The 14,418-nt window shown below is 37.9% G+C and overlaps 1 protein-coding gene and 1 long non-coding RNA gene across 2 annotated transcripts in view; one reads left to right on the top strand and one right to left on the bottom strand.

The window, feature by feature from the left end:
* Positions 1-14,418, bottom strand: part of LOC127507784 (uncharacterized) — a 28,891-nt gene that overhangs the window by 7,896 nt on the left and 6,577 nt on the right. The window lies entirely within an intron of this gene.
* kbtbd13b (kelch repeat and BTB domain containing 13b) lies at positions 2,892-5,427 on the top strand. The gene has a single exon (XM_051885092.1). The coding sequence runs from the start codon at positions 3,079-3,081 to the stop codon at positions 4,432-4,434; it is 1,356 nt and encodes a 451-aa protein (XP_051741052.1). The 5' UTR covers positions 2,892-3,078; the 3' UTR covers positions 4,435-5,427.

Here is a 14,418-nt window from a genome sequence, read left to right on the forward strand (position 1 = left end):
AGAAATCAAGCTGTTTACAAATTTGTTGTCATGCTTTTAGCCCACAAAGGCACATTAGTTTATGCATGTGTGCTTAATTTTAGACTCTGATACTAATCGTGTCATCTTGCAGCCAAGCTGGTCCATTATATAAATCACTTTATATTACCAATAGTTGAATCAGTAACAGAGGTCACAAAGTTCAAGAGTCTCCACTGTCCTCATCACGTGTGGCCATTTAAAGCGCAAATTCACATTACAAGCAGCTGTGAAGGACTAAGACACGTGAGTGTGGTTATACTCAGTGTCCCGTGTGTGTCAAAGTTCAACAGTCATGCAGACTCTATTAGTGTTTAGGCAGACTGGGGTTGGATTCTTGACACTCAAGACAGACAAGGCGGACTCAACCGGTACGGTTTCCATAGTAACGCTGTGAGGGCACCCGCTGAGCCCCTGTGTCTAGGTGTGTGTAGATAATGAATCTGAGCACTCTGGGTAACCCAGGTTGATCTCTCAGAGAGATATGAAAGCCCCCAGCATGACCACTGACCTGCAATTACCTCATAACTTGCACTGCAGGAGGGTTAATTACCTTTTATTAAAGCAGAGAGTGGACCCATGTTGGGATGTATTCTGCTGTGTCTGATCTACTCTAATAGAGAGGTAAACCTTCACAAAACAATGTTGAACTGTTCTGATAAAGACTTCAAGATGGAAACACACTAGCAAAGTAAACAACTTGATTTTTTAATTAAGTTTTTATTTTAAAAAGTGGTTGCTAGGGTACTCTGTGTGGTTGCTAGGGCATTGGTAGGTGCTTGCCAAGGTCACTAGGGTGTACGGGGTGGTTGCTCAGAGGTAGCTATGCCGTTTCAAGGGTGTTCTGGTTCTTGCAGTTGAGGTTCATTGGTAGGTGCTTGCCAAGGTGTTCTGGATGGTTGTTAGCTATTCACTAGAGTGTTCGAGGTGGTTGCTATGCGGTTGCTAGGGTGTTCTTGATTGTTGTTAGGGTGTTTCTATGTGGTTGTTCACGTAGTTGCCAAGGCGTTGATATGCAGTTTCTAGAGTGTTCTGCTTAGTTTCTAGGGCAATGTTATGTGGTTGCTAGGGTGTTCAGTAGTAGCCAATCATCTGAGCCAATGCTTTAGTCACATGACTTGAGGCAGTCATATGACTCATTTGATGTGCATCAAGGAATTTAAACCAGTGCTGTCAAATCGATTAATCTCATCTAACAAAAGTTTGTAAATATATGTGTGATACACACACATATATTATATACGTATTTACAAACTTTATATGCGATTAATCAATTTGACAGCACTAGTTTAAACATTTAGTTTACATTGCATTCTGTCTTCTTTCCGAATAAAATCTTTTATTGTTAAGAGAATTTTATTTAATTTATTTTTTTATGAAAAAAGTGTTTTTGTACATGCATTTTGGAATTTTATGCACTATCCCAAAATCTGGATTATAAAACGGTTAGTTCCTGTCCTTGATTCTGATTGGTCAATAGCTGTGTTTTATTCACGATAAAACACGGCTATGACCGCTTCACCCAATGGTTCTGTGTATCACTACACAACACCGTTAGCAACCACTCTTAGCAACGTAAACTGTATGTTCTAAATTGATATTGTTCATTTAAGCTTACTGTATTATGCAGAAGAGTACTGTGAGAAAGAGTTCGAGTGAGCAAGTTTATTACCTGCATTCAGATTTAGCATTTTCCTTCAGGTCAGTACTATGTTCATAATAAAAAAATCTGTTTAAATGTCCGATGTATTATCTTGTCCTTTTAACAGTTGAGGGGTTTTCCCATGACTGACAGCACTAGTCAAAGCATTTGTCAGTTGCGTCTTGTTCCGTGTTCACAACAATCCAGTCTTTTCAATATAAAAGTCTTCGCTACTGACTGACACACTCATAAAGACAGTCTTTGCTGCCATCTGATGGCGTAATAATGTAACTTCTGTTGCTGTTCATGGTCAGGGACTATTTTTTCCAGTGGAGGGAAGGGTTTTGGTGAAAGTTTACTTCATGAAAGTTGCATTGATACATATTTTTGGCTTTAATATTTGTACTGTGTGGTAACCATTTTATAAAAGCTATAAGGTACTCGAGGCTAGTGCTGTATCGTGAATATGCACAGCTTCTCGTACCTTATTGCTTACTTAAAATTTGTGGATGGACACATGGGTTATGCTATTCCCTTGATATGGCACAGGTCCCTTCAATGAAAATAAATGGGATTTACATTGGGATTTACTTCTATTTTATCGTCTATCTGATGTCTCTATAAAAATATGACCAATAAGTCATGGCAACATGTTTTTAAATTACTTTAACTCATCAAAATAATTTAAGCAATTTCAACTTTTATGAAAACTTTTACTTAACTCGATTTTCAATTTAATATAATTTAATATAAGTCAATTTAATATAATTTAAGTTGAAATGACTTGTTCAGCCAATTTGATTGTACTTAATTTAAGGCAACTGAACTTAAATTTTTAAGTTGAAATATATGGATTTTTTTTTACAGTGTAGAAATCCAATTGCAAGCCACACAATTTCAGACGTCTGTAGCACAAACAGTGCCTTAACAAGCACTTCTAAATATCCCTTAATATAAAAATTCAAAGAGTCTAGCAGCTTGAGTTAATTGAATTGTTGGATATATGACACTGCCGCCAACAATAACAAACAACCAATTATCACAATTAATCACAGATGCAGTGTAATTCATATCATTGACCTTAAAAAGTGTTATGAGTATGATGATCTTCACTCAAGTCATTGCTCACTTCTGTTTAATGCCTGTCATGAGGCACTGCTGCTATCTATAGGAAGTGCTATCTTAGTAACAAAACTGAATCCCAACACACCATGTGCCAGCTGGAGGGGGACAGTTTTGTTAACAGAGACGCGAGGGACATTTGAGTGTAAATGCCAGACTAAGGTAGAGTTTTGGTAGATAGACAATTGCTCAATGCGCAAGCAAAGGCTAAATGTCTAACAATGGTTTTTCAACAACAGTGAGTATTTGTAGCCTAAGATCACAAGACCAGTTCAATCAAGTATAGGCTGCTAGACATGGATATTGTCAAGGTAAGAGTTGGAGATTGTGTCTTTGAAACAAACAAGTCTCTACTGTTAAGAGAATGCGAATACTTCAGGGCACTTTACAGATCGGGGATGGTTGAGTGCCATCAAGAAGAGATTCACGTGAGGAATCTCAAAGCTCAAGGGTTCGTAATCATGTTGGCTGTGGCCAGTGGTGACAGACCCATTCTGAATGATGATGAGATTTTGGAAGCCATTGAATGTGCTGCTTTCTTCCAGGCCGAACCTCTTGCCAGGCATCTTCAAGATCTGCTCAACTCTGACAACTGCCTGCTCATGTACCAAGCTTCGGACACCTACGGTTTATGGGGACTCCATGAGATGGCGGCACAGTTCATCCGCAATATGTACTGTGACCTGCAAGAGAATTTGAAGAACCTTCCTCAGGAGCTGACTGAATATGTAGAGTCTCTGGCTCCTAGTGTATTCGTGGCTGTAGGTTCTCACTCCACTTGCACTGCGGATGAGCTTCCTCTTGCTGCCACAAGGACAGTATGTTACCTCAATGAGGATGATGAAGACTGGAAGGTCCTCACTGCCTTGCCCATGGAGGCCAGCACCTCCCTGGCTGGTTTGACTGTTTTGGACAATCGACTCTACATTGTTGGAGGTGTGCATGGCGTTGACAAGAGGGCCGTTGATGCTAGCTTTTGCTATGATGTTGTCACCAACACCTGGAGTTTGTTGCCAGGTCCCAGACAGCCACGATACAACTTCACCCTGATTGGGATAGAAGGTCTCCTCTACGCCATCGGAGGAGAGTCTGAGAGAACCATCATGTCCTCTGTTGAGATATATAATGTTACCACAAAGGACTGGACCTTCGCAGCATCTTTACCTCGACCGGTTGCGGGGGTTGCATGCACCAAAGCCATGAGCCGAATTTTTGTGTGTCTGTGGAAGCCAATGGAGACTAATGAAATCTACGAATACATCCCAAAAAAGGATGTGTGGGTTCTGGTGAGTACACTTCTGAAGCACCAGAGCTATGGACACTGCATGGTGGCCCACAGGGACAACCTCTACCTCATACGCAATGGCCCCCAAGATGACTTCCTGCGCTGTTTGATGGACTGCTACAACATCACCACAGGCCAGTGGACATCAATGCCTGGGCACTATGGCAACAGCAAAGGGGCCTTGTTTACAGCTGTAGTGAGAGGAGACTCGGTGTTCACGCTGAACCGCACCATGACTCTGGAGTACACCATTGCAGGGAACATGTGGAAACCTTGTAAACAGATGAAGGGTTTTCCTAGGAATGGATCTGTGTGGACATTTCTGCTCAGGATTCCAAAGGAGAGGAAAGAAGTGACAGTGTATTAAATGGACTGAACCTCAGAAGTTGGTGGCTAATAAAAAAAAATATATTTGTAACAAGGTTTAAGTTCAGGGAAGGTGGAGGCAGGAACCGGCGAATGTTCCAAGGTAACTTTATTCATAAAATAAACAAAAAACAAAACGAAAGTAAAGCAGCAGCCCCTCACAGACGACTGCCGTGCAAACATAAAAAACACAACGTAAAGTCCAGGCCTGGTCCTCTCTCGTCCTTCACTGTCGTCACTCCTCCTTTTATCCTCCTTTACTCCTCCTTTATTAGCAATCGCGCCACCAGCCTCGCTCCATTCCCACAGCTCTTGGACCCGCCCTGCTTGCCACAATATTGTTTTGAGCCTATTCACACCAAACATGCATTTTTGAATTCATATTTGAATTTCAAGATTTAAATACAAGGTTTATTTAAAAACAAAAAAATTCATCCCTATGTCCTTCACAGCGAATGCAAAAAGTCACATTGCTTTGGAACTATGTTTTTTTTTTTTTTTATGTTCACACAACAAAAATGTGACAATAAGCTTTTGGCTATTAACTATATGCTTTTGGTTTATTTATCCAGAACTGCAATTATAAATAGATTTCAGTTTCAATATACTTTCCATATTCCATTCCAGGAAAGTGTCAACTTGTTCATTACATTTAGATATGTTTTTTGCATTGAGGCAGGTAAATTTGTACTGTCATTTAAGCATGTTAAAATGATAGTTTGCACAAAAAAGTCATCATTTACTCACCTTCATGTCAACTTGTCTGACTTTTCCTTTTCTGCAGAACACGGCAGAAGATAACTGAATAAATATCTGGTTAAATTAATTCAGTACAATGGCTTGTGGTGAGGTTCTCTTGGAAAATTGTGTCTCATGGTAAATTTCTCTTGAAAATTAAGCTGCTAGATGTGTGGAAACTTCTGCTAACACTCTTGGGAGCTTTGTAAAGTGTTAAAATGAGTCACAGTGTACTTTCATTCTATTGAATTTATTGAATTTTACAGAAGAAAAACATAAGTCATAAGTAGGGTTGAGAATCAAAAAACAATTCCAATTCTGGAATTGGATACTTAAGGTCAGGAATTGGATACTTGTTTCCTCTTATGTTTCCTCGATTCCTCTTATTGATTCATTTGTGTGCATTTTAATGCAAGTTTAAACCATTCAAGCGCAAGAATACTTGCGTGCTGTGCTGCTTCACATCCAAAGCGCGCGCATAGAAAGCCGCCTCTCATATAGTGCACAAATACTGAATGGAGTTCTCTTTCGCATCTTCTTGCGCTTGAACGGACAAATACACACAAAATTGTCAAAATAACCTAGTAAACAGTAATTTTTGTCTTAACTGAACGAGAAAGAAAACGCATGTGTAACAGTATATTGGATCCATGCATTCTGTCTTAAAGTGACAGCGGCATAATAATCCTGCTGCCATCTGTGTAATTAACATTAATCAAACAACAAAAGACAAGGAGAAAATTTAAAGAGTTCCTTGTGTAAGTGTTCTTTAGCCTGCTGATTTTCGTTCATGGTATTCAGCTGCAACGAAATGTTTTGCAAAAAGACTTAGAATAAATGTGAATGATATCTATGTTTTTTTTGTTTATCTTATTGGAATCAAAACTAGGAATCGATAATAATCGGAATCGCTATAATTCAAATGATACCCAGCCCTAGTCATAAGGGTTTGAAACAACATGAAGGTAAATTAATCTGAAAATGTATATTTTTGGGTGAACTATCCCTTAAAATCTTTAGTGTCAGATAAATTGTATTTCAGTATTTATCATATAAATGCATTTCACTTTCATTTAGAAATACAAAATTTTCTCAGAAAATTATGAACATATATGTTACACGGTGTACATGGTTTTAGACCAGAAAATTTAGTGGTTTATATTATTTCTTACTGTACATAGACCTTTTTTGTTTGTTTTATATTCTGTAAGTATAAATAAAAAGTAACTTTTTTTCTCATTGTTAAAACATTTTTAATTTTAATATCAGATCGCAAGTTTCTATTATTGCTGTATTTCTTTTGGCATGTTTAGATCACCAAGGCACCTTTAGTTCTTTAGGAGCATGATTGTGCTGTTGCCAAGTCTGAAAGGGCAGAATTCAGATGCTTCACTTCCATCTGACATTTTGCTTGTGTCATGGTCTCTAAACTACCCAAGGTGACACTTTCATTTAATAGTCATGTGAAACTTTGAGCTCTTTAAGAGTGATGTTCTTTACTTAAGACAGATTAAAGTATCCATGTCATATTGTTTTAAATGATTGACACCTCATAATCTCATGATCTGCTTAGAGACCATTTCCTAATGTAACGTGATGTTCTAATGAAATAGATTCATTTTTGTTTATTTCTAAGGAGGGAATTACTGTGGACATTTTCAAGACTCCTCAAGGATTAGATAAGCAATAGTTTGTACTAATTTTATGGTAACCATCAACAATGGGCATAACAATTTGGGTAAACTCTGCAATCTTTTTATCTACTGCAGTGACACAGATGTACACAAGGTCCTCAGTTATTGGGACGGAGAGCAGATGCTGCCAATGAGCAAGAAATTTTACTGCCAAGTAGAATGAGCTCCATGGGTAAGTGCTAAATACGTTTAGACCGAAAATAACATCATGTGGGTCACCTCAGGACAGAAACGTTTTCGCTAGCCTGTAGTGCCTCTTCCAAACCATGCTAGGAACTCAATGGAATGTAATGTCAGTACAACTGGTGCAGTGTCACACATACAACTGCCACAATCCATCACAACATGAACCTTATTATTATACTCTTTACTTTGGTGATTTGTAGCATACTGACATCTTACTATTACTGTATGTGCAATATAAAAGTCTTGTTGGCTGGAACTAAAATTAGCATTCAACTGCCAAAAGTAAAAACTTGCATTGATAAATAACTATTATGTTACTGATTTGAAGTTCAGAAACATTTACCACAGTAAAAACAGCACTTAAAAGAATTTCTTCTGCTGAACACAAAAAAGAAGATATTTTGAAAAATGTCAGTAACCAAATGGTTAATGGGCCCCACTGACTTGAGAAAATGATGACAGAATTTTCATTTTTGGGTGAACTATCCCTTCAAGAACCAATGAGGTTTGTTCTCACGCATCAAGCAAGTACGGTTGAGCTTCCGTTTACCATATATGTTTGCTGATCAATATTTATATGTGATACAAGCCTAAATTAAATCAGTTCAAAAAGCCATTGTGTCTCTTCAGAAGACTTGAATTAAACCGCTCAATTCATATGAATTTATTTTACAATCTCTTTATGAATGTTTTGAATTGTCAGAATTTTGAGTGAATAGACTTTCAATGGAGGAAAATATTGTGTTTCAAAGATGATCAAAAATCATACAGGTTTAGAACGACATAAAAGTGAGTAACTGATGACAGAATTTAAAATTGTCGGTGAACTATCCCTTTAAGAATTACAAGGTCAAAATTTTTTTTAAATTAAACATATGCACAGATGAATTGTTCACAATAAAATCAATGACATGCATTTAGAAAAGAGATAGGGTGAAGTTTCATTTCATGCTGACTTTAACTCCTAAATCATTCCCATGAAGCCTATATGCCCTGCTCAGAAAATGATACCACTCTTGAACTGCTCTCAATTGACCCTTCGCTGTGAGTTTGACTGACAGGCAATCTAACCAATCATAACGCCGAATCCACCATTATGTCCGACAAAGCAGTCAGGGGAGTTAGTAGATTAACGTCGGTGGACTTGAACTTAAAAAATGGTGTGTATTGACATCTTTCCGTGGTTGAAACAACATTCCTTCTGATGTTCATTCATGTTTATTTGATGCTATAAGTTAACTAGTAGGAAGGGATGATCGGTTCATGAGCCGGTTGAACTGGGGCACTACAGCCAAAGACTATAGAATAACACAAGACGCGTCACTCGTATTATTATGAATGGGAGAAAGTACAACGCGCAATATGGTGGAGTAAGTCCCGCCTTCTAAATAAGAGCCAATCGCAGATTGGTAAAGTCATTGCGTCACTGCAGCGGCTGTTAGAAGCTCTGGTTTCTATAGAAACAGTCAGACGCGAGCCTCCGAAATGAGACACAAGAGACGCGCATTTAGGATTGTGCATGCGCATTAGCTTGATCCAGCCTGAAAAATACCGTTTTTTTTGTCATTATTCGAGTGTTTAGAAACAAAATTTATGAGACAGTTGTTGTCAGATTTCATTGGTGATTTCAAATATGACATTTAATCGAAAGCTTGGCAAACAGCTTTGGAGAATTTGATGTTTCCCCATTCAAAGAGTTAGGAGCTGCACTTGCATGCCTGAGAGGCTTTTCAAAGATGGCCGCCAAGTGAAATGACTTGTCTTAGGGACTTTGGCTACAGCGATCTGTCACGACACATTAAAGAGCCACAAAACGGTATTTGTTTAAATTTCTTTAAAAATTGCAAGAATTTGAATTTGAGACGTTTCATATCAAAAGTAACCTGCTCTGTCTTGTCTTTCGACATGCTGACAGTTTCCTCTTTGCTCCATGATGTATTTTTCACTGCCTGAGAACATGATGTGTGGCGTGAGAGCAGCATGGTTTGCCAGACATAGCAACAATAACTGAAGGGGACAGGTCTTTGCGAACGGTCAATTGTGAGGACCTTGGCTAATGTAAACTATTGTCTCCAAAGTTTAAAGTCACTTCAGTCTTGTTTTGGTTTTACGTTGCCCAGGGTGATTTAGAACTTGACTATTGATCATTGCTGATTCAAAGCAGACATACAAATGAGACTTATTTACTGTGTTCATCCTTTTGTTTTAGAGAAACAACATCTGACAGACCACAATGGCTCTCTAAACAATGCATGGAGTCATTCCCATGGTCGATGGAGTTTAACGCAGAAAGCAGTCATCTGAGGTCAGGCTTTTCTCAAGGGTATGCTATGCGTCAATCTCTGCGTCTGTCCACTATGTGCCAGAGGTGGCAGCTTGATATCTCTGCCTCATAGGGCACATGAGGTCTCTCAATATAGCACCATTTGTGCCAGGCCAGAAGAGCCCTGGGGTGAGACAGCATGTCATTTCAGAACGACATGTGAGGGCGATAATGATAGTTCAGATTTTTATAGGAATATTGCTGCTTTCACCCTAATAACAGCTCTGGATGCACAGGTTTGTGGTGCTAACGCTTTTGCTTAGTTGCTCAGCTATGGTATGCAGTGGTCTGGCAGCCTCGTGTACTGAAAGCACATGCACTCGCCCACCTTGTGACCTCAAACATTTGGGGATGAGCAAATAAAGAGCATAACACAACAGCTTAATTGGTCATTTGTAATGAAGGACATGTGCCAAGCATGTGCTTTGGCCTGACCGCTGAATTCAGTGAGCACCCACATGTAAGAGCTTACAATCAGTGTTGTATAGCCAATGGTAATACATAATAGGTATGTTTGGTGTTTTGTAAGGGTTACTACACTCTAAGTAAAGTTTGTAAAAGTATGGCGCAATGTACCATATAAATATTAAGGAATTTTCTGTATTGATTTTTCACAGGTACCTATATTTTTATTCACGTACACATTTTATTGTGGTTTCTGGCTGCAGGAAATGTTCTTTCAAAACACTGCTTCATGAAGCTTCGAAACTTTATGAATCTTTTGTTTCGAATCAGTGGTTCGGAGCATGTATCAAACTTCCAAAGTCACGCCCCCCAGTGGTGAACCACTGAAATTTCGAAACACTTATGACATAACGAAGCCTCGTTTACTGAAATCATGTGACTTTGGCAGTTTGATACACGCTCCAAACCACTGATTCGAAACAAAAGATTCGTAAAGCTTCGAAGCTTCATGAAGCAATGTTTTAAAATCGCCCATCAATAGATATTGTTGAATAAAGGCATTATTTTGTTTTTTGCCGCACAAAAAGTATTTTCGTCGCTTCATAACATTAAGGTTGAACCACTGTAGTCACATGAACTGTCTTTAGTAACTTTCTGAGCATTGAAAGCGTTAATTATCTTGCTGTCAATAGAGGCCTCACTGAACCATCGGATTTTATCAAAAATATATCAATTTGTGTTCCGAAGATGAATGAAGGTCTTACAGGTTTGAAACGACATGAGCGTGAGTAATTAATGACAGAATTTTCATTTTTGGGTGAACTAACCCTTTAAGATACAGAAACAGTTGATGTCATTTCTACAGGTTCTGATAGGTTAACAGTACAGATAACTTTAGCGACATTCGAACATGGTATTCTGCTCTTTACGCAAACAAGGTTATTCCAAGACATTATCTTTGACACTCTATGTCCTATATACACAAGCGTCTTTGGTAAGGGTCACAGGGAAGTCATAAATTCTGGAAGGATTCTTCTCATCTGGGCTACTGTTGAATTCTCCGAGCCTATTCATTTGGCATGGTTACATGCCTCTAAAAATAATCAACCACCCCTGCAAGCACAATTAGATAAAACAAAGGCAATATCATTTCCTTTCAAGGCTGAGTTTTTGTCAGGACTTCACTGGAACAAAACATGAAAACTAAATTCCAGACAAACTTCTACACATGATTCACTGTCATAGTTTAACATATAGTGACAAATAGTGCAATAAATCCTAAGAAATACACGTTAAGTGCGCGTTAGTGGACACATGTAGTACGATATTGACCTTTATGACCTTAGACACAGTTGTATTTACATGTCTCATACAGCCATCATGAGAAAGAGCAATTCTCTTTCTAAAAAAAATATATAACTCTTGATTAATTTGGTTGTATGAGCAATTAATTAATTAAATAATTTCTGGAAGCCGGGCTAAATGAGTAAACGGTGTTACTGCATTCCTGACATGGGTCAGACCCTCAGTCACCTCTCAGATACCTAATACAGACATTGCCTATAACAGAAATACCAGAATAGACATACTGTTTCAAATTCATTATATAATAAAAGAAGAGGTATTGTAAATCCACCCCCTTCAGAGTTGTTTTAAATTATGTTTTGTAGACATTTAAGAGTGTTTATGGTCATTTAATGATTCATTCATTACATTTTGGTTAAATGTAAATGGTAACCCTATTTTATTAATTGACTTATGAACAAGCTATTTGCTGTGTTCAGCAGTTCTGGGAAAGCCGGGGGAATTCTGTCACAAGCAGCATAACGATTCATAGTTCTTGAGCCAAAAACGTTTCAAATAAATGTATATATGTATATAATGTACATCTCATCTCCAGTGGAGATCAATTGCGCGTTGTCATAGATTCAGAATTGTGAATCATTCAGACGTCTTTGCAAACCAGTTTGACAGATTCAAAAGAACCAAAGTGATCAAAAGATTTGACTCAAATGATTAGTTTGCGAATCGGATATCGCTATCACTGTTTCCTGCAGTTGTTGGGGTTTTTGTGCGATTTACACTCACAATTGTGATGAAAGGGTCACAGTGATGCTAGTGTGTTGCTAGGGCATTGCTATGATTCATTCATTAATGATGAATGAAATAAATGCATTAAATTAATAAGAGCTAAGTATTTTAAAGGGTTAGTTCACCCAAAAATGAAAATTCTGTCATTAATTACTCATCTTCATGCCGTTCCACACCCATAAGACCTTCGCTCATCTTCGGAACACAAATTAAGATATTTTTGATAAAATCCGATGGCTCATTGAGGCCTCCATTGCCAGCAAGATAATTAACACTTTCAGATGCCCAGAAAGCTACTAAAGACATATTTAAAACAGTTCATGTGACTACAGTGGTTCAACCTTAATGTTATGAAGCAGAAGAATACTTTTTGTGCGCCAAAAAACAAAATAACGACTTTATTCAACAATATCTAGTGATGGGTGATTTCAAAACACTGCTTCATGAAGCTTTGAAGATTTACGAATCTTTTGTTTTGAATCAGTGGTTCAGAGCATTTATCAAACTGCCAAAGTCACGCCCCCCAGTGGTGAACCATTGAAATTTCAAAACACTTATGACGTAACGAAGCCTTGTTTACTGAAATCACGCGACTTTGGTTTAATCCACTGATTCGAAACAAAAGATTCGTAAAGCTTCGAAGCTTCATAAAGCAGTGGTTTGAAATTGCCCATCACTAGATATTGTTGAATAAAGTTGTTATTTTGTTTTTTTGGCACACAAAAAGTATTCTCGTCGCTTCATAACATTAAGGTTGAACCACTGTAGTCACATGAACTGTTTTAAATATGTCTTTAGTAGCTTTCTGGGCATCTGGAAGTGTTAATTATCTTGCTGGCAATGGAGGCCTCACTGAGCCATCGAATTTTATCAAAAATATCTTAATTTGTGTTCCAAAGATGAACAAAGGTCTTACGGGTTTGGAATGTCACAAGGGTGAGTAATTAATGACAGAAATTTCAACTTCTCTCTATTATTTGTCCTATAAAAGCATCATAATCAGTTATATCCAGATGTCCACAAACATATTTCTTGTTTTTCTAACAGCAAAGTGAAGGGATTATAATGGCAGATTAATATGGCTTTGTATCTCTTTTGCTTCTTATGACTGTCGCATTTCAATATAAGCAGTAGGCCCACTACTGTACTTGATTTCCTTTATTGTTTGCATCAGTGAGCATTGCTGCCTGTAGAAAACAAGAATATAAGGATTAAGCCCATTAAGGGTCAGAAAAATTGGCCTTACATGAACCAACTGAGTAAACAAAGTCCTCTTCATGCTCTTGATTTGATTGCTAAACTTATTTGCGAATCATGTATAGCTTGTTTATTGTTTTGCTGCTCAAGTCCCACTTAGGATTTAATGAAATGGCCAGACTTTCTTGTTATTCTTCAAATGACATGTTTTGAACATACAGGAGAGCTTACCAGTTTTGTTTTGGAGAAACGATATCCAGGCTTTTACGTTAACAATGGTAGAATTAGTGCTGAATGACTACCACTTCATTGGGTGATGTGTGCACAGGATGTGTGCATTGACAGATCTGAGCAGACACACATGCCTTGAGGCTTGCAGGAAATGCTGGCTATTGGTCAGGGTCAAATGTTACTGACATCATCACATACGAGCGACGTGTCAAAACAAGTGGGCTGCGTCCTCATTGACCTCCTTCCTTTGGATCGAGAACCAGATGCGACTATTTCAAATATTTATTTGAAGATCTGTCAGGCTCGCCACTTAATGGGGAAGGAAGCATTCAGAAATATCGCCATTGTATTTGTCTTTTCCCAGATATGAACATCTGCCATTAAGAGAGATGAATAAAGTGTATACAGCACTTTTTTAAAGGGACAAATCCCATATCCAGCTATTAAAATTAAACAGTAACGTAATTTATGTTGACAAAATCTGTTGCATTTATTTATATTCAATTCACTGTAGTAACTATTTTTAATTAACTAATTTAATGACCAAAATCTAATGACCTAAATCAATCAATCTATCGATCTATCTATCTCTCGATCAATCGATCTATTGATCTAATATTGTAATTAGGACTGACATTTGTCAACAGCTAAAATTTTGGGCTAAATTTGCAAGACTGTTACTTGCAACCCTGATACCCATTTTTTTTCATTTAACTTTTATGAATGTTATATGCTTAATTTTGACGTTTGTTTATTTTTGTTTTAAATAATGCAGTATTTTTTGTGTGTTCATCACCAGAAAATTACAAAATGACCCAAATTTTTATAACAGGGTTGCAAAATGGAAACTCCCTGAACAGGAAAGAATGCCCTCATTTTTAGGAGATTCAGGCTCTATTTTGTACTCTTTGCATGGAGAGTGTCATGTGTTTGGATGTGTGTGTTCAGGGAACATGTCCAACCAGAGCCCAGCTGTGGTAGATGACAATAACAAACTCCCAGCAGGCATGTGGAAAACAGGAAGAGGTGCTGGACAGCAAACGGGGGATTTAGGGTCCATGCCTCACAACAGGAAGTTCAGGGGGAAGCAGACAGTTTTGTCAGACTCCCTGTTTTGATG

This window comes from Ctenopharyngodon idella, chromosome 24 (assembly GCF_019924925.1).
Source record: "Ctenopharyngodon idella isolate HZGC_01 chromosome 24, HZGC01, whole genome shotgun sequence".
NCBI classification, from domain to species: Eukaryota; Metazoa; Chordata; class Actinopteri; order Cypriniformes; family Xenocyprididae; genus Ctenopharyngodon; species Ctenopharyngodon idella.

Excerpts from the sequence above, each read along its gene's own strand:
- kbtbd13b (XM_051885092.1), top strand. The coding sequence starts at position 3,079 with ATGGATATTGTCAAGGTAAGAGTTGGAGATTGTGTCTTTGAAACAAAC.